This window comes from Buteo buteo, chromosome 1, assembly GCF_964188355.1.
Source record: "Buteo buteo chromosome 1, bButBut1.hap1.1, whole genome shotgun sequence".
Taxonomy (NCBI): Eukaryota; Metazoa; Chordata; class Aves; order Accipitriformes; family Accipitridae; genus Buteo; species Buteo buteo.
This window is the reverse complement of record NC_134171.1, coordinates 60,497,476-60,518,956: the sequence shown is the minus strand read 5'-3', so window position 1 is coordinate 60,518,956 and position 21,481 is coordinate 60,497,476. Positions and strand designations below refer to the sequence as shown.

Below are 21,481 nucleotides of genomic sequence, written 5' to 3'. Positions count from 1 at the left end.
TTAAAAACACTATTGTAACTCCAATTCCCCTTTCCCATTCTCATCTCCCTTTGGTTCCTCTACGTAAAACAGCTGATGAAAGCTCAGTTTCTTCAGAGTGAGTGCAAAAGGAATATTGATTTTATATGCATTTGGAGACATTCTTGGAAGAAACTGAGGTATTCGCAAGAGTTAAGGGGAAGTTAGCAGTCTACCTGCCTGTGTAAGCTTGAAACAAGCCTAAGCCACATGCTGCTTGACCATCTATTCTCAAAATCCTGGTGCCAATCTACTAACAATTCTTTACCCTACACCCTATAAAAGAAGTGACTACCCAGCATATATGTATTTTTTAAAATCCTCTAGTTTCCTCCCCTCTGGTGTTAAGCAGGCACACAGTAAAACAAAATATCCAACTAAAAATAGATTTTTCTGCCTAGGTAGCTTTTAAGAAGACTAAATGATGAAAAAGCCTGAACCCTTGGCACAGAGAGAGACTGTTCTAAGAGAACAGCCCTAGAGAAGGCAATGCTACAGAGTAAAAGGAGGAAAGTAAAAAGGGGATAGATAAAGCTGTCATTTCTGGCAGAGGGGAGGGGCTAAGAAAGAAACTTCCAAAACATAGAGTAAAGCCCAGGACAGAAAGAATCAAAGAGTCAAAGCCAGGTTGTTCTTGAATTTGCATGCACCCTATAAAAGGCCTGACCAAGATACTTTATCAGAAATAGAACCTGAAGGCTTGAATTTATTCAAGCAGTGAGCCTTACTTATTTGTGCACAACCACCAGTATGAGTTTGAAAGACCAAAATTCAACTTTGCTACTTTCAGGAAACCTATACTGCTTAACTCACTGTGTAGCCTGAGCAACACAGATACATTTAGATGTCTGTTGGATCTGGCAGAATGACCACTCTTCTGACCTGAAAAAAAAAAAAAAAAAAAAAGAATGAACAGTTTGAAGAGGATTTGTTTAGACACCATATGCTGTTCTATGCATATTTAAAAAAAACACAAATGAAAACACCCAGACCTTTCTGTGGCACAGCAATTGTCACTTTAAAGGATTTTTCACACCTCTGACCACATCTGATTCCTTCAGAGGCTGCTCTGGATACAAAATAGATATGCTGTGAAATTCAAGCTACTTTACACCATAAAGTTGCCATTATTTGTTAACATCTATCTCTACTACTTTTTTTTAATTCAGCGTAACTTGCTGCATACTCAACCACAGAGACCTGACACAGTTTATTCAGCTCTTCTACTGCAATTATTTCTCCACTAGCTGCAAGTTAACGGATTTCAGTGGATATCTGAACGCTGCCTCGTTTCATCTGGGCCTACCATGAAATTTTGAAAGGAGTCAAGTAACCTTGAACAAAGCACCACAAAGAATTCACAGCTCCCATTGATGGCAATACTTTTTATTAGAAAGAATAACAAAGTGCTTTCCATAGGATTCATTTAATACAGAGTTTTTAAGAAATATGATTTTTCCTTTTTATATGGACAGTTTCGATGTGATGATTTTTCAGTGCAAACAGGGTTCTCCAAGATTCTCCTACACATAGAGTTTCTTCTCCGTACACAGTTGTTCAAGCATTTATGCATTTGGCAGGTGTGAAACAGTACTGAAGAGTCCATCCTTTAAAAAACAGCTGTTATGTAAAAAGCTTTCAATATTTTAACACTGACCAACAGGAATTACATAATTTGTTGTTTAACACAGATTTAAGGGACATAATTCCTTCATACAGTCCTACACACAGATGCATAAAGGTGCTTTCAGTTCTATCAACAATAATAATCACATATACCAATATAAATAACATTATCAATTTTTACTATATAGACAACAGTGAAATTGTCTGGTTTTTTTTTTATTAACCACTTGCTTTTTAGCTAGGGACATCCTTTGAATGTTTGGTGCTTCCTCTGCCTTGGAACTATGGATGGAAGGAAGAACACAATGCAAGGACTGTTCACCCATTCCCCTCTCACTTTTGGCACACTTTTACGATCAGATTTCTTTTGACACACATATGCATCATTTCACTGCATTCCATTTTCCAACTCTTTCTGTCTGATTCTGTCCTAGTCCCCTTTTTTCCTTGACTGCTCTTTCCTTTCCTCCAAATGACAGGAAAAGTCATAGCAATAGCACAAAATTAGGACAGATGATTCAGTGCAAATTCTTATATACAATGGAATGTATGAAACCAAACAGGTGAGGGGTATCTTCCATGCAATACGTTATTTTTCTTTTTTCATTTTCAGTCAACCTAACTCCATTAGGAGGGCTGTTTTTTCAGGTTTATAGAAATGAAAAACTTCTGTGAAGGACAAGATGTTATTAAGTTACCCTTAAGAGAAACCATATAAATCGTTCACTGTACACACTCCAAAAGCTACCTGTATACAAACATGGAACATTGAAAGAACAACTGAAATGACTTCAAGAGTGAAACAGTCATAGTTACGCACATACTAAAAGGTAACATGCATATAAACAATGTCCTCACTGAACTTGTCAGTCACACCCTTGCTGCATTGTTCCCTATTCCTTATGTACAGAACAAAATCACCACTTCAAGGAAATACTACATGCCATCTCACAGCACAGTGTCTTTACACAAGAGTATTACTGCCACAAGGATATCACAGAAACACTTCTTCCGACAGGACAAAAGGAAATGGATGAGATCCTCTGAACAGTGACCTGACTGTGGGAAGAAAGGAAGGATTTTTTTTTTTTTTTTAAATGACAAGATGCTTTTGTAGTACAGCCCTTATACAAGAGAAGAATACACATAAACCCACCATTATATCTATACAAATATGCAAAGGTGTAAACAGATGTTCTGCTTTCTGAGTTTCTTGAAACAAAACCAAAGTTTACCCCTAGGCACTTGTGAGTACAGAGCTCCTGCCTCTGAGTTCAGCCTGTACTTGCTGTTTGCTCTGGGGCTTCCAGCTGTGAATAAGAAACCCCTGTATCCAGGATCACCTTCTGTTGTCAAACATTTCCCTGTCACCAGTGTAACTATTTAACGAGGTGCCACTCAACGCTGGCTGCCATCTAAACACACAGCTGAGCCTCAGTCCCACTCGCCCGCAGTCCTGCCGGTCCAGCAGAGCATCTGGGATCCGCAGCCAAGGTCATCTGAAGGTCTGGAGAGGAGACCTGGCTTCTCAGAAGGTAACTACGCATCCATTAGAAAAGCACAGAGACATGTCTACAGATGGCGTTTATAGGCACATAGAGGCTTTAGAGGAGCTGGGCCTTCACATTCGCTGCCCTAAATAACAATTATTTCACTAATAGGAAAATCTGTACAGATTGGGGCCAAGGATCCTGGAAATAGAACCCAGCAACCAACATGATCCATGTAGGCATAAAATCAGCCTTCAGAATCCAGTTGCAGGACTGGGAACATAAAGAAGCTCCCCTTAACTTCAAAAGTCTCTGGATAAGACAACATTTTCAACTAATCTATTGTTGATCTCTGCTAGTATAAAAATGTTTAGGAAAAAAGTCACTGCAAAAGGTTAAGTAGTTTTCTGTAAATTTCACATCTTCTATTATATCTCTTTCAGTAAATGTATAATCGCACTCCACCATAGATGAAGTCAATTTTGCAATTAAGTTTCTTACTAAAAGTAATGTACAGCAAATATGAAATTGGTAGCCTATTTAGTAAAGATTCTGTCTCATTTTACTGTTTTGCTTTAAACAAGCAGGTTCAACTTGGAAATATTCAATATACCCCTGGTGTGGCTCCTGGGGAGCCAGAGTGAATTTTGCACCTACTGTTGAATGTATATATCCTATCCTCCAATTTGTGTTGCGCATGATATGCACCTATAGATATGCATTTTTGTTGCCACACGTGGAAATCAATCAGTTAAGACTACTAAATAAAATGACCACCTGATTTCAACTACTTTCTTGCCTTGCGTGAGGAAACAGGTCTGATTTGCTTATGTATGCAAAGCTTCTAGCTTGTATTGGGTCCACACTGCAGCAAATTAGGGGAGCGTTAAGAGATCTGGTCTGATACATATCTGGTTGTTCAGATGGTTCACACACGACCCAGAGGAAGCAGACAATATTCTAGCATTGCCGTCTGGAATGGCAACTCTCCAACACTGCAGCTGTAACTACCTACAAAGTCCACGAATTATCCAAATATTTATCCCAGTATTTATCTTCAGAACAAGGGCTGGGGGAAAGAGCAAATATAAAACAAAAGAAAGAAAAATAGCAGCAGGAGCCGAGTATGTTTCCAAAAACAAGGCAGAGCTACATTAGACCATTTGGCCAATATAGGACTGCGATTCCTCCTAAACAACAGCTGAAGCCTTGTGTGAAGTCACTAGTATTAGTATAAAAGCATTTTGCTGGCATAGCTTGTTTCCTGGGGGAAAGCTTGCTATAAACTAAACTAACCAAAGGTGCTTTTGTGTTGGGAAGTTGTATTCACCTTATGAATGTTTGCCATTGTAGGTTTGTTAGCAAACCTCCCTTGTGCAGATTTAGCTTTTCAGCAAAAACCTAGCAAATTATGCAGATTCAGGGAACAAACAGTACACAAGCCCCCCCCAACAGTGAAAGAGGACACTCACATGAAGTGTTCTCTTATAACCAGACAAGAAATTTTCACTATACAAAGCAAGAACACTGGGGGAGGGGAACAAAAAGCCAATCCTTGGACTAAGGCCCCAAGAGTGCTGAGAACAGTACATTGGACATCATTATATTTCAAACATCTCCTTTTTTGCCCTTCAAAGATGTAGTAGGGCACTGCTGACTTTGCTTAATAAGCATAATTTTAGCACCCCTCACCCCAAATGTTGGAAGTTCAGTGAAATGCAATTCGAAGCATTGCAGCTTTTGATATGCCACCCATTTACCTAAACACATAAATCCACTGACATAGTGACAGTGTTGAAATACATAATTTGAACAGCATCTATAAAATTTTACTGTTGTACATAAATAATGACAAGGCACAGAACAGCAACCAGTCCAAGAGCTTGTAGGCCAAGAAACCAGAGCATCAGCCAGAAGAATATAATTATTACAGGTTCTACTATCCGTTCTCCAAAGTACATCCTTGTGAAGCCTATTCTGATAAGGCTTTTGTTCAGTTCACCAAAGAGAGTCCCCATCTTTTTATAGTCATCTATTACAGGTTCTGTGGTGTGGTTTCTTGGTTCTTGCTGGACCTGTGGACAGAAGACAAAATTAGGAAATATGTTGTACAATCAATTCTTATTACTGTGATTCTGAACGAGTCTCAGCTGTTTCTATTCAAAAGTGTAAAAGTAAGATATACGTGGTATAAAGCTACTCCTTAAATCAAGAAATTGAAAGTGTTATGTAGCTTGTGACTTCAGTACAACGTTAAGGATGACACTCACTTGTCCAGACTTGGGGCATCTGAAGTGATATTACAAACATATGACAGCCTGTAGCCCCTCCGAATGCCACTCTAGAGGGGTAAAGCTCTCCTGTAGGTCATACATCTTACCTGTCTGTGCAACGTGGATGTCAGGGCAACCAAAATGGAATTAGATGCTTGTAATTTCAGGGAGGGGATTTGACTGAAGTAGATTTGTTGTAAATTATTTCCAGAGTATCTTCAGAACCACAAGAACAATACAAAACTATTAAGCATGAACTATTTCACACCAAAGCAAAGGGAACTGAAGGGCTGCTATCACCACTGAAAGAAGGGCACTGGATTTGACTGGGAAGAAGGCAAACATCCATCCCCACATTGGCATAGAAAGCTGTGAAAGTCAGGCAAATGCAGACAGACCCAAGGACCGCACAGATGCAAAGTGGTGGTACAAAGAAGCAAAGGGTAGGGGAAACAAGTTCTGTACTTTTCCCCAAAAGAAAAATGACGGGGCAAATGCATAGGAAGGCAGAAGCACATCTTTAGATGAAGATGCCATATTTAAATATCACTGCAGAAAACATGTTATTGTTTCAACATGTAAACTGTAACTAGATTAGAGCTTGAAATCCCATCTCTCCTTCCCCAGTGTCCAGAGATCCTTTGCACAAAACCTTATTGCCTTGTGTTTGGGTACGACAGGGAGAACATGCTTTCAAGATGATGAACATGAGTTTTCTAATCCTTCCATTAGGCAACAACGAAAACACATGCGGCAGGTACTCATCAATATTTCAGTCAACTGATCAATAGGTCCAACAAATTGCCTGCAAACTCTATGTGCAATTAGTCTACTCCTGGATTCAAAGCAAACATGTATCTTTAGTCCTTAATTCAAGGATGAAAGCTATTCTATGTCCCTGGTTATACAGCACGGTCTCGGTGGGGAAACAGACATTCCCTCCCACAGCAGTGCCAGGCTCTTCATTAGAGAGCAAGTAATAAAGTGAACTCCCATTCCTATGGAAAAAACATCCAGCAAAGACCAAAGGAAGCTCGTATATTTTTTCTAGGCCAGACTTTAGGTCACGATGCAGAACCTTCTAACTGAATGAGGGTTGGGTAAAGCACCACAGCCGCTACTGAAAAAAACCCCAACAAAACCCCTACGGTCCCTCAGCTGTGTGTGCTTGCGTATTTTTTTTATTTGCTTATTCATAAAGATTTTGGTTTAAGCTTCAGCACTGAATCCCAGGAAGGGAGGGGTGCAAGAAGCCTAAACAGTAACGAATATTGTGTTCAGTTTTTCTGTGGCCTACACAGGAGCCTGACTGTGGAGAACTGCAGTACTGGAGGTTCCGTGCTGACAGGCCCCGCCTTGCCTCTTTTCCGCCTGCTTCTCAGGCCCAGGTTGTTTTCTCCCCCTCACTGGATATGGAAACCCCAATTTTCAGCATTTTGGCTTTAGCTGTGCTTTATTTAATTCAGATGAATGTTGATGCCTCATTAATTCCAGCGTTTCCAGACTAGTCTCCTCAAGAAGGGCAGAGCCTCTTGTGAGCTCCCGCAGACTCGGCAGGGCAGGGGCCTTGCCACCCCGGGGACACAGTGTTATTACGGAAACGCTCATCCCTCAGCTCCCACAGAGCACAGGGAGACAAACAAACTATTAGCCTAAGTGGTATATTGATCACAACGATTAGGGAAAAGAGAAAGGATGTGCTGGGAAGGGTAGATGTGTTTGCTTGCTCCCTGCATGCAGAGACCCCAGGGAACACGTGCCTACAGGATAACGGCGGAGGGGCTCAGCGCGCAGCTCACATCAAGCAGCGCGGAGACCACTTCTGAGAGAAACAGGCAATGTGTGCAGGAGAAATCACTGTATTTTCTAGCAAAGTAGCTTAGGCTTTGAGCCAGCGGCCAGTGCAACTAGGAGAGGGAAAACGAACGAATCACTTCTTTGCCTCTGGATTATTAATGGTACTCAGCAACGTCCTGGAAGCCTTTGCACAGAGCAAGCAGAGTGCAGTGCTGGCAAGGAGACCGCCAGCAGGCACGTGTCCACCAGCTCCGTCTCACCGGCCCAGCTAAACACGATTAACTGTACCTGTCCACGCTGACGACGTCTCTCCTGGTATGAGGCAGCTGTAAGACACGGGATTTCCCGAGCAGCCCCACTCTGCTTTGATAAGATAACAGCAAGAAGTTGCACAGAGTCTCTTAAGCAGGTTACAGAGTAAATACCACCTTACTTAGGCTGCCCAGGTCTTTTTTATTTTTTTTAAAGCAAGACGTTATCTCACCCTCTCCTTCTCAAACAAGGTTAGATTCACGAAATCCTAAAGTGATTATGCAAAGCTTCTAGGCATGGAGACTGACAAGTATGTAATTACAAAACAAGCGTCAAGTTATTTTTCCAAATATTTTCAAGAGCTTACAAAACCTTTCAGAATGATCATGGAAATTCTCAAGATTTCAAAGTCTGCTTCAGTTAATTCAGGCTGAGTACATCTTGCTTCAGGCAACTCAGCAAAAAACAAGTGAAGCGTAAAACAGATGATCAGCCATAAAACACACATGACATTTTTCTTTACTATTGCATAATATCTCACATGCTGGACAAATATGTTTCTTCAGAGGTGTAGCTAAAATAGTACCATTAGGACAAACAGCAGTAATGTTACAATACTCCGAATTGCTAAAAAAAATTAAATAAGCTTTAACATTGCAGCTAGAAGTTCTCTCACTAATTTTCAGGGCGATAGCAGAACAGTGTACAGTCCCGCATCTGTGCCAGTAGCTCTCAAACCGTATCCTTAGAACAAAATACTTTTTTTTCCCCAGAAAAAGTACTTTTCTAAATGTTTTTAGAAATTGTCTGTCTTCACCAAGCACACAGTTCCCTGCTGACCCTTAATTTCCATAGAACTGTTTTCATAATAAACCTTGCTGAATTAGCCTGAAGCTGGTCAGACACTACCATAACAGAAAAATGCGGAAAGAGGAATGTACCCATCCTGAGCGGCCCCTGCCTCCAACAAAACAGAGCTTCCTCATTTAAAAGCAAAAGAAGTTTCTGTTTCAAAGTTGGTAGTTTTAAAAATCAATGCCACTGCCTTGGTTTTGTAACTTTTAAGAATTTTTTGTGTATCAAGAGAGAGCAGAGGGAATTTCTTTACCTGCACTAGCCCCAGAGAAAGCGTGCTTTCAAGGCCTTTACAGCAGCTCTTCTCCTCATAGCTAACATGCGCTATGCAGGCGGCACCCCCAGACTTCATCTGCCTCAATGCAGGAGGGAACCTAAGAGAGGTCTGTCTACTTCATCTCCAGTAATTTGTTTGCCTATCCTCACCCTTTGAAAGACAGGAGTGATGAAGAAGTTCAGAGGGGCTTGGGGAGCAGAAGTGCCGCCAGAGAACTAGATGGATATAGATGGATGCCCAAAATGTCTCCTGAAAAGGGAGGAACAGCAGTACTGTCTCCCCAGCTTCCCTCCCCTCCTTCCTCGAACTGGCTGAAAGACACTCACCAGATACAGACATACGGGATTATTCCTGAAGGCGAAAGGAGAATGGGACTTTCCTGTGTGAATGAAGCTAAAAAAGAATATATTAGAAATGCTGATTGAATTTATTTCCTAACCTAAGGTTTCTTATCAAATTGCTGTAATGAATTACTCGTTACTGTAATTTAAATTAATTTTACATCTAAGTGATTTTATTTTAGACATACTGGCATCATCAACACCCTCAGAGCAAATTACACTAGCAGATTCCTTTATACAAACATACAACCACAGTGCATGGCTTCATTGCCTCAATTGCCTTTTCATTTTATATTCCTTAAATGCTTTCATATAGTGTAATAATTTTTTTTGTCATTTAAAAATATTTCATAGAATCACAGAATAGTTTGGGTTGGAAGGGACCTTTAAAGATCATCTAGTCCAACCCCCCTGCAGTAAGCAGGGACACCTTCAACTAGATCAGGTTGCTCAGAGCCCCGTCCAGCCTGACCTTGAACGTTTCCACGGATGGGGCATCTGCCACCTCTCTGGGCAACCTGTTCCAGTGTTTCACCACCTTCATTGTAAAAAACTTCTTCCTTACATCTAGTCTGAATCTACCCTCTTTTAGTTTAAAACCGTTACCTGCTGTCTTACTGCAACAGGCCCTGCTGAAAAGCCTGTCCCCATCTTTCTTATACTCCCCCTTTAAGCTGTGAAAGGCTGCAATAAGGTCTCCCCAGAGCCTTCTCTTCTCCAGGCTGAACAACCCCAACTCTCTCGGCTTTCCCTCACAGGAGAGGTGTTCCATCCCGCTGATCATCTTCACGGCCCTCCTCTGGACCCACTCCAACAGGTCCGAGTCTTTCCTGTGCTGGGGGCTCCAGAGCTGGACACAGTACTCCATACTCCTTTTCATATTTGGTTTCTATTTTTTTACTTTAAATTATTTAAAATTAAAAATGGAGTTATCATATAGAACAGAAAGGGAAGTGTCTGATCTGTGCTGTTGCTCAGCACGTATGCACAAACAATGTTCTTTGCAAGCCTACTGAAGTACCTGAGGGTTCCCACCAAGCACCCAGTTTTCTCTTGTCTTTTCAGATGTTTAGTATTATAAAATTTCCCTCCCTATTCAAACTGGCACATTTGCATCAGCAAAGCTGTTGTCTGCTGTCTCCCACTGTTTACTGGCAGAAAGTCAGAACTTGAAGATCCACACTCTGAAGAACTTTACTACGGAAACTGTAACGAAATTTACCCAGCTGTTATGACCAAAGGGCTTAGGGGCTTGGATGCTTTAAGGAGAACCATGACGTGCCCTCTCAGATGCAGGATGCCATAAAAGGACCTTTTTCAGAATTAAAGTCTCCGAGGAGGTTGCAGAGGAGATACTAAGCTCAAGTTCTGTCCACTTCCACCACAGCTAGTATTCCTACATCCCTGAAATGCTTCTGACAAAAAATCTCCTGTGTAATTGAATGTTTTCCTGGACTAGCGTTGAAACAACAGAGAAGGTAAAGTCAACTCAGCATACTAAACCCAACAAACATCCGGCTGTGGCTTCACCAATTATGTTTGTCATCAACATAACACGCAAAATTACGTGTGTTCTGACCACTGACTACCCTTGGTTATGGCAAACTTCCACACTCAAACTCACTGTTGCCTAAATTCAGGAAAGCACATGGTAAGTCACAAGCAGAGGCCGCTCCACACTGGTCTGACAGCAGGAACTTTTTCTTGCTTACCCCCTTCCCATTAAGGGTGTTTTGACCATGCAGAGAAACAGGAGAGCCCATCAGAACATACCCCCCTGCAAAGAATCCACCTTTGCAATGATTCATACGCTACTCACTAGGAGAGAAGGATAAAGTTAGCACTGAACTTTTCACAGTCATTTAAGGCTGATCCCTGTCTGCACCTCCTAAGTATAATGCAGCTAGCTCAAGGTCTTTTCCCTCCAAATCGCTGGGAGCACAAAGTTCCTGCCCCTGACTGTTTGCAGATCACACCAAGTAACTTCGCCAAGCCCTCAGAGGATGCAGAACACAAATGGATCCAAAGGGGACACGAACCTACCCAACATGCTTCGAAAGCTGTTCTCCTGTGGCTCATCAAAACAGCATGGAAGCACAGATTTAGCATTTCTTTTTTCTGCTATCAGCAGCGCTAGCTCACTGAAGGACAGTATCAATGATGCCCTTACACAAAGACTAGATGTCCTTACACAGCGTTGCCAACAGGCTCTGCTTGGAAGTCCCTGCAGCTTCTCTTAGGGGCACGGCCGCTGCTGCAGCACTTCCCTCGACAAGAGATGGAGCCCAGTGCCCACGCTCAGGGCACCCCACGCTTGCTGGATGTGGTGGATTTGCTGGCCACGTGCAGATCACATGTGACAAACCACTGCAACATCTGTGTGCAGGTGAATCTCTGTGTGCTCAGGGTTGCCAACCCTGCCAGAAGAACTTGGGTCTCCCAGGGCTCATCCTTGGACAGAGGTCTGAAAGGAGCGACCCCAGCTGCTCCAGCAGCTGCGGCCGGTGCCTCCTGCCAGCCTCCTGGAAGAAAGACAGCCCTGCTTCATCACACAGCCCTCTGCCACAAGGCTAGCGTGATGGGTGAGGTGCTGCGGGGCCACCAGGAAAGGCAGCAGAGGGCTGGATGAATTGTCTGGGAGGAACACAAACTGAAGGGCTCTGAAGCGATTGCAATGATTCTCAGTCCTGTAACCTCACCACTGCACTAGCCGTGAGGAAAACAGGTGTAGTTGTGGTCTTGCCTTCCAGGCATTTCATCTGCTGAAGCAGCAGCTTGGTCCAGACTATTCCATACTTAGCCTAAGGATCTTGAGATGGTTTGCATGGTTTGCGACTTTCTTGCGTGTGTGGAAAAAAAGTCCTAAGTCACTGACTTGAGTGAAATAGCTGGATGAAGTTCAACAGCCTTCATTCTGTGGGAGGAGGGAGTGGGTGAACATAAGGGACCTGCTCCACCTAAAGATTCAGGATGTTTTGTTAAAGAGAAAATAAAATCCATTCAACTACTCTGAAGGTACAAGATCCTTCAAAACAAACCAAATAATATCCGTCTTCCTATGTTTCATGACTAATGAATCGAAGAAACCCCAACAGTCTTCTGTTGCTCAGACAACTTGAAAAATTCCCACCCTGCACTCAACTTGACAACAGCACCATGTGGAGTACAAGTCTATCGGTCTTCTCTCTTCTTACATCAACTGCCCAAAAGGCACATTACACAAATGTGAACTCCAGCAATGGAGGAGAAGAGTCCAGTGGACTGGGAAAATAACTGCTCTCCATGTAAAACCTCGTGATTTTACAGTTGAGTAGCTGCTGCTAGGCAAAGAAAGCAAAGAGAAAGAGGAGTGGGAAAAAGGTATCCACAAAGTTCATCTCCAACACAGAAAAGCAGCAGTGTCTCCAAATTATTTGTAACATGCTTCAGATCACAATCGGTCACATTTATAGTTATAAAAGAAAGAAAAAAAGAGATGGCATATTTAAGAGAATTACTTCCACATTAGATAGAAAAGAAACCTCTTTTGAGTTTAGTAGCAAACACGTGTTTAACAACATCTGAGACATTAAAGAAACACAGGGATATCACATTTACATACCCACCTGCACATTTTCCTTTTTTTCAAGTAAACTGTTTCCTCTGCAGTATTTAACTGCTCACTATCTATTTCACTCCAGTCATGGTTATTTTTGCTCCAGGGAACAGGTGGTGTGTCTGATAGCTGAAGCCCACAGGCACTTAAATGTCAAAAAAGCCAGAGATGTGACTTTAGGAACTGAGAAACTGAAAAATACTTCTGTATTTTTGAAAGCCGGAACATTAACGTTCAGAAGAGAGCACCTCACAAAGTCATCTCTTTTTAGAGGATGCAAACTAAAACTGAAAATACTTCAAGCTCAATCTTACCGAAAAATATGAGAAGAAAGCGAGCAGATGACAGAGACCAGGATGGAAGAAACCACAAGTTCCCTCCCCTCCAAAATAAGAGCCCAACTTCTGTTGGGTGCAGACAGGGACACGTACCAGCCAACACACAGCTACAGGTATTTTATAGTTAGGTAAGTCCCAGAGGAATGAATTAACCACTCTCGCTGGTACTCAGCCCCATCCGACCGCCCAGCGTACCGACTGCCCATGGACCGGCTTTGAAGAGTTTCGGCAAATGGCAAGTTCCAGGCCGTGGCCTCCTCTTTCTCCGAACCACAGCCTCGCCCCATCACAGGGCACCAGCACAAAACCCTGCGACGCATGGGACGGCCGGGCGCAGGCTTTCTGCCTCCTACTCCTCCGCATATGCAAACCAGAGAGTTTTCTTATTAGTAACACCTGGCACGTGACCGGGATTTCACCCTGCCTTCCCGTACTTAGAAGGATTTCTTACGTTTAATTAAATAAAGTGAAATTTGCCCAAGAAGGGCAAATAATTTTATTGGAATAAAGTTTCCGATTTTCTTCCTCTTCTACTACAGGAGGAAGAGAACAGTATCCCATCGTGTCCTTTGCTAGCATGAAACTAACGATCAGTATTTAACCTTGTAAATGTAAGCAGTAAAAAGATCTTGATACTCAGCCAACAGACTATTAAGACAATAAAATTAATTTCAACTGTCTGGAGAAAAGAAAAAAAGGGTTCAGTTCTCTAGGCTAATTTTAATCTGATGTTTAAATATGAAAAGACTAATAGATTAGGAAATGAGGGGGAAAAAAATCATACCTCACTTCCAGATGAAAAACAAGACAGAAAAAAAATAAGTTTAACTTGTTCCTCTGGGAAAAAAAGGCAAATGCAAGAAAACTAGAAAAATTCTTAATACCAAAAGTGCTTTAAAACAGCTACCAATAAAAGTGACATACTTAGAGGGAGTTTAAATAAAAAATTGCAGAACAAAGATTGGGTTAAAGTTCATTTCACAGCAAGAATCCAGACACCATTTACAAAATAGAAACAAGATGTTTCTATAGAAACAAGCAACAACATAAGAAAAGCAACTGCACTGGATTCCCTTTAGTCTGCTTTTATGGCAACTCAAGTTTAGAATCAACAGTTGCTGGAACAAACTTCGAAATACCAGGAGCGGATTTATGTTAAGGAGATGAAAAGACTTTTCCAGATACTGAACTTGCGCGTGTGCAGAGCAGAGACAGCTTCAAGAGCAACAGAGGCTTCCCTCGATAAACTGTGATTGAGTCCCATAATTTCAGGAGTAAATTTCCCCACTAATGCGGCACCAGATGAGAAAGTGTCACAGACAAGAACCCAGCACGGGAGGGTCCGAGGGAGAGGAATCCTGCCTCCCCCCCCCCGCCCCCGTTAAGATCTGCTGCCTCTCTCCCCCATTTTAGGCTGCTGTTTACACTCCTCCTTCCCCTCCTGCTACTGTCCCTGTAAATTGATCCCACCCACGCTGCAATTTTAAATAGAGACTAGATCAAAACCAATTTCTAATCCACCTTCTCCTTACACCTGCAACGCTTCATTTCCATAGGATTTTGTTTATCAAGGTTCCCCCACTAAAACTGGTCAGCTTGACCCAGCAAAAGGCTTGCAATCCACCACCGTATATTCAGCGTGGTATCGATGCACTGGCTTGCTGAAAACCAACAGCTGTTAATTTTGCCTTTTAAGGAGAAGAAATTTCTACTCGCTTCTATCTCCAGAATACTTTTTTTCTTTAAGAAAATGGGATCTTCACGTTATTCAAGCAGCATGCTATCCTATCAATTGTAGGTGCTACAGATACGTCTGAAGGGGTTTTTTGTTGTTTTTCTTCAAATGCTGTCAAGCCTCAGAACACCCACTAATACTTTTTAGAAAGTTATTACCACATATTATTTTGTAGCTATGAACCTCTGCAGCAGAGTTAAATTATTTGTAGAGCCAGAACACATTTGTGATTAAGCCCTCCCTGTCAGGTATTACTATTTTCGGTTCAGAAACAAATCCCAACAACTGCAAGCAGGAGAAACCTACAATTTTCAGATTATCTCAGTGTGGAATAAATTAGAAATAGATTTCTAGCCTTAGGCACTGTCATGGTTTAACCCCAGACAGCAACTAAGCACCGCGCAGCCACTCACTCACTCCTTTCCCTCCCACCCTGGTGGGGTGGGATGGGAATAAAGCTCATGGGTGAGATAAGAACAGTTCAATAATTGAAACAATAATAATGAAAAGGAAGATAACAAAAAGAGAGTGAAATATAACCCAAGAGAGCCAAGTGATGGCTCACCACTTCCTCACCACTAACGATGCCCAGTTAGTTCCCGAGCAGCGATCCAGCCCCCACCAGGCCAACTCCCCCCAGTTTATATACTGGACATGACGTCACACGGTACGGAATACCCCTTTGGCCAGTTTGGGTCAGCTGCCCTGGCTGTGTCCCCTCCCAACTTCTTGTGCCCCTCCAGCCTTCTTGCTGGTTGGGCATGAGAAGCTGAAAAATCCTTGACTTTAGTCTAAACACTACTTGGCAACAACTGAAAACATCAGTGTGTTATCAACATTCTTCTCATACTGAACCCAAAACATAGTACTATACCAGCTACTAGGAAGAAAATTAACTCTATCCCAGCCAAAACCAGGATAGGCACCACAGTTTCCACACACACAAGCTTACTTTAAAACATTCTTGGCCTCTACTGACTTACGACTGGAATGATACCGTTCGAGGCAACACAGCACACATCCATCCTACAGTCCGATGAACAATGAAACATTTACATGAGGGATACCACAAGGCTGTTGCTACTACCCTCTAGTTTTGTTTCTGCTCATTCTTGCCATGCTGGAGAAATACTAGTGATACTGGAAGCTTACTCAAAAAGTTCAGGACTTGAACTTCGTTAAGACACCCATACCTCTTCAACATAATTCTCAATGGAAAACACCAAAACCCTTTTATAATAGCTCCTCTAAATCTGAACCCATCTATTAGAAGATAAAATATTCCACTTACAGAGATAAAACGCTGTTCTAACTAATAATACAACATCAATGAAAAGGTGACTGTCTAAGCTAATTTATCTACTTGCAAATACACGTATCACATATTAACTCTGCATTCAGACATTTTCTAAGAGAAGCATTGTTTTTAGCTTAGCTGTTGGACAGCACTTCGGAATCTATGCATCCTAAACCAGCGCGAGGTGGAGATCCTGGCCTCGCTGAAGCAACTGGGAATTTTGCCATTGCCTTCAACTTAAGATTACAAGAGACTAAAACCCATGACTGCCTAGACAGACAATTTTCAGTACAGAAAACAGCCACAGTGCCACAGCTTTCAGGAGCCCTGCCTGCTGTAACACAGCTTGGCTCCAAAGTCCCTATGGATGGACCAGGTGGTGTGTCTCCTGCTAACACCACGCCTCGTGCCCTAGTGTAATGCAGGACTTTTGCCTCCCCTTTTATTATAACACACTCGCATGCATTCCACTTTTCTAATTTTATTTTGTCATTTAATTTATAGGTGTTGATGAGATTTAGACTGTAGTAACATGACAAAGGCTAACCTATTTTAGAAAGTGGGTTAGGGAAGGCAATTAGAGGTCCTTAACTCTAGCAATGTTGAAAATACAGGACAACTTGTGCGTCTAACTATCAACAGTTAGGAAAAAATTGTGAACTCGTAGGGTGAAGCAGCAACCTACTCCCGTGGCTTCAGGAGCACCTGAATCTTTCAGTGCCTTCACATACCACTTGTGAACACCAGCAATGCAATACAGAAGAGGTGGAAGAAACTACCCAGGTTCTGCAGCGCTTTGAAGACTGAAGTAAGCGCAATTATTCTCACCTTTGCATGCAAACTTATAAAGGACATTAATCACGTTATCATCCAGTTCAGCTTTTCAATCTAATCACTGAACTACATAATTCTACAGTCTATTGCAATCATGAATTCCAAAGGCTATGTATAACATTTAGTACCATATCCTTCTATTCTTTTAAAAATGTACCTGTCAGTAATTTCATTAAGCATGTCCTTGCTGACATAGTAATAAGCTTCAATAGAAAATTAAAGCCAGAGGGTTTGGCATTAAATAAATAGACTTCTTTCCTACAGAGTACTCTCTTTTAAAAATATATTAAAGTGTGTATAGATTATGATTTTGGTCCTGCTTGTCAGGAAGGTATTCTTTTAGCATTATGTTACCAGGTATGATCCTACACAAACTGAGTTTATGTTGGAGGAAACGGGGAAAAAACAAATCACACCCAGGTTACCAGCCCCAGAGTGTCACCTAAAAAAACCTCTCAAAAAAGGCCCAAGGATTTGGTCTCACGCAGGCTTGGCTTTACACCAGCTGAGAGAACTAGGAATTTACACCATCGTCAAAGCAGATTTTGACCCATTTCTTTTGCATCGCATGTAACACTAAGGTGGCGCACAAATTTATACTTCAGGAGAGAACAAGAAACAGGAAAACACAGGCTGAGGACCTGCAGTTGCGTTAACAGTGCAAACACCCTCAGCAAACACAGCAAAAACACCAGGCCTCCATGAGGGACTCCAGGTAAGGACCCAGCCTGGAAACAGGAATGGCAGAGTTCAGCAACAGCCCCTCCATGCGAGCAGAGAGGCCGGGCGGGAGGGCAATTATTTTGAGAGAAATCTGGACACATTCATGAAAGCAAAAAAGTGACAGCACGTGATCAGGCTTGATGACCTAGGAGCCCCTCCAAATCAAACTATGTGTCTGTGCTTCCTTTGAACAAGAGAATCTGGGACTGTGACAGTCAAAGTTTGCAGCAAGTGTATGTACCGCTAACTCCTCACCTAGCTTTAGTATTCCCTGCACATATAAAAATAAAATACTCCCATTTACTTAACGAATTAGGATTATTTTTATTGTTATACAATATTCACATTCTCCATGTATATTAATAAAGGCAACTGATACTCCTTATTTCCAAATCTAGTTTATTATTTGTCCAGCTGCGGGCACCTCAGTATGCAGAAAAAATACTTCACACTATGACAGTGCGACATTGCCAGTAAACAGGAAGGATTTTCTCTTTCTTCCTCATGGCCTATTTAAAATTTCTGCCTTGCTATCCTGATGTTACGCCCCAACTTGTCAGAAAGGGCCGCGATCACTCCCTGTGCCTGAGAAAAGCGGGAAGAGAGTTTCTCAGCCAAGTGTGCCTGTGGCCACCCAAGCGGTACCTTTACCAGCTTCATTTTGAAATGTGTTTAGGCAACACTGGAAAGCAGTTCTTCAGCCCGCGCCATCCCCTGAAACCACACCACCACACACATCACTGAGGGAGCCGCAGCGGCAACCTGCGGGGAACGAGGAGTTACAACCGGTTTCAGAGCAGCAATATCCGAGATGATCTGACGCAACTTTTGAACCTCTCTTTTCAGGGAAGCCAGCAGCCAGAACCAGTGAGTATTTCTGACTCTTCCCCCTGCGATATCCTGCAGAAGGGCTTGTGGACACAGAGAGGGCAACTGCTGCGCCTCTCTTGGCGCACCCGGCCTCACCTGAATTCAGGTATGGGCCCTGCTCTGCCCCATTTTTCTAGAGAAAGGGCTAAGGGAGATGCACTGACTTACAGAAATGGTCACCGAGAGAACTCTCAAGCACCAGCGTCTTTCAGAAGCGGCCCGCTCCTAGCTGTAACGTCAGGCAAGTACTACCAGATACTTGCAAATATTAAGCTATTCTAGCTGCGAAAGGGCTCGCTTACGGTTGAGCGCGGTCACGACCATCTTAAAAGATTTTTCAACAGAAACGATTAACAAATCAAACAAAACTGTCTGGAAATTACTTTGGGATGTACTCTAGCAGCTCTGTTTGTGCAATTATCAGCGCTAGTGCATTTCTCTTACTCAACCGCTCGAGGCATCTGGAGCGGATCATTTTTAAGTACTGAATCTGAAAAAGGTCGTGTTCTTTTTTTTCTTTAAATGAAACGTCAACAGAGGTGCATTAAGACCACTGCCTTTGTCTGAGCACCGGGACAGCGCTGTCTGCAAAACAAAGAGTGCGTGGAAAAGCCATTTTACAATTAACAATAGGGAACCGTACGCGGCTCCTTTCCTTTCCTAAGCGAAAAGCCCACTTCCACCCACCACGCCATAAAAACGCATACCCCGAAGAAAGCCGGCAAGTCGAAACAACGACTCGGTGTTCCCCCCCCCTCCCCCGCCCCCCCCAATTACAACACACTCGATTTCACGGAGCAACGAAGAGACCGAAAGCTTGAAACAGTCGAGCGAACAAGCGCCAAGTCTTTAAAAAGACAGGCCGAGAGCTGAACGACCGTGGAATTCCGGGGATGGCAGCGGCACCCCGCTTACCGCCCTCCCGCATCCGCTCCCACCCTCTCCCACGCGGACTAAGCCCCGCGGAGGGGGGCGGGCGAGTCCACTGGGGGTTACTCCAGCACCACGCGTGGGCAACAACCCCAGGCGTTTACGGTTTTCTCCTGCTTGAAGGCGGGGGCGAGGCGCCGGGGGGCGAGGGGGGGGGGCGGACGCCCCCCCCCCTCGCCCCCCGGCGCCTCGCCCCCGCCCCGGTGTAGCCCCAAAAACCTCGGCCCAGCCCCCCCCCGCTGACACCCACCTGCTCCTCCGTGCGCCGCCGGTACCGTGCGAACGCCGCCCCCGCTTCCCGCTCGCATTCCCCGAGGAGCGGCGGCAGGAGCTCCGCCGCCGAGCCCATGGCTCGTTGCGGGCCGAAAAGAACCGCACGTTCCCCCGCCGGTACCGCCTGGCGGGGCGTGGGGGGAGCGTCACGGGGTGCGGGAGGGCGGGGAGCGAGGGGGCGGCCCCTGGCAGCGGGGGGGGGGGGGCCGGGGAAGGGAACCCCGCCCCGCCTTGGTCCTGGGGAAGGCAGAGCGAAAGCAGAGCAAAAGCAAAAGCAGAGCAAAAGCAAAAGCAGAGCGAAAGCAAAGCAAAAGCAAAGCAAAAGCAATTTAAAAAAAAAAAAAAAGAAAACCCAACCCCAACAACCCCATCCCCCAAGCTTGTATTTAAACCCAGGAAAGGCCAGGTGTTAATTTTAGCACCGCTCCCTCTTGGCGTGTCACCGGGGAGGAATGTCCTGACCGGCAGGCGTGTGGCGGTGCGAGATGCGGTGTTTGCTGCTCTTCCCCAAAGAGGAAACACCGGCCTCGCTCTTCTGAAGCGGCCTGAATCTGGTCCTCCTCTCTTAAAAACGAGCTAACGCACACGAGGAGGAAGGAAACGCAACAGCAAACCCAGAAGATGAGACTCGGCATCCAGCAAAGCTGAGGGCCGGTAGGGAGGACTGCGGCGTTGATGGAGACGTGCCACGGCGCAGGGGTGCGCCGGGCTCCCGCTGCCCGTGGTGGAGCAGCACTGTACCCCGGCAGAGAGAGACCTCGCTTCTGCCGGTCACCGATGCCGTCCACCCCGGCGCAGCAGAAAGGGCAGCTGGACTTCAGCGTGTGGCACTCCCGAGCCGTGGTGGGACCGCTGGCGGCACCTTTGTGCGTCTTTTCTCCTCACCAGAAGGCAGTTCATGCATTAATTGTGGCAGGTCTGCTTCGCCCAGTTTTGTCTCCACGGGCAATTACCAGAGGCGCTAACGGGTTGCGTTGACAGTAGGATTCTGTGGAAATCAGACATTCAGATGAATTTCGTAGGGCTTTCTGGTGGTTGGGAGTGGGTCCCACTGTTACTCGGAGGGAATTCTGCCTGCTTTTTGCTTTTCCTGTCATTATTGTTGGGCAACGAACAGCCAATAGCTGCAGCAAACCTAAAACCGTCGCCAAGAGACGTTCAATGTGTTGTGGTATAGTCGCATCTTCAGATGCAAGCAAGTGTTCTTCAAAAATGCGAAACAATACACAAGCCGCACCAATTGTCAGGCCCCTCGGTTTGGCTGCGGGGGCTGAGGGCCAGGGCAGGGACAGCTGGGACGGGGCACTTCTCAAAGGGCCACTGCTCTGCCCGCCTTGCCGCACTCGGCTGCAGCTCCTCTGACGGAGCAGCTGGCCCCGGCAGCTCCCCGAGGTGCAGGCTGGCCAAAAGCAGTTTGCCCTGATGACTAGTTGCTTGCCCAGAGTTCTGGTCCATGATCCGTTTGTTAGTAGTGTTTCTCAGGAATGGGGACAGGCTTGGAGGAATATCAAGCTGTTGAAACAGTGCCCATAAACCGTTGCAATCCCGCTAGCATGGGGAGGTACTGGACACCAGGAAAAATCCCACGGACTTCACCACCGAGGGCCGTGGTGGTATGTTCTGCGCGTGACATTGACTGCCTAGCAGCAGGTCTGTAAAACATCCCTGAGGTTCTCTGCTCCTCAGGTGATTTGTGAAGAAATGAAGTGTCACACATAGTACTGACATTCAGTAAACTTTCTCTGGAAAAAAGGTCTTAAATAAAGCTTTGATTAGGTGTCCCTTTCAGTGAACTTTTTAGTACACTTAAATCCATAAACCTTTGCTGGTTTGTGGATCGCAAAAACGTGCAGTAGAATATTTTTTCAAGAAAAAGTTGATGCTGAGGCCACTGTTGTTCTTTACAGCACAGCCTCTGATCCCTGCTGCCTCTCGGGGACCAGCGACCGTTGTGCCA

The 21,481-nt window shown here is 44.3% G+C and overlaps 1 protein-coding gene across 1 annotated transcript; it reads right to left on the bottom strand.

Moving 5' to 3' along the window:
- Nucleotides 1–1,383: 1,383 nt before the first annotated feature.
- FAM241A (family with sequence similarity 241 member A) lies at nucleotides 1,384–19,684 on the bottom strand. Its single transcript, XM_075033031.1, has 2 exons — nucleotides 19,502–19,684; nucleotides 1,384–5,209 (listed from the first exon to the last, which is right to left on the bottom strand). The coding sequence occupies exons 1-2, from the start codon at nucleotides 19,598–19,600 to the stop codon at nucleotides 4,964–4,966; spliced, it is 345 nt and encodes a 114-aa protein (XP_074889132.1). The 5' UTR covers nucleotides 19,601–19,684; the 3' UTR covers nucleotides 1,384–4,963.
- Nucleotides 19,685–21,481: the final 1,797 nt, after the last annotated feature.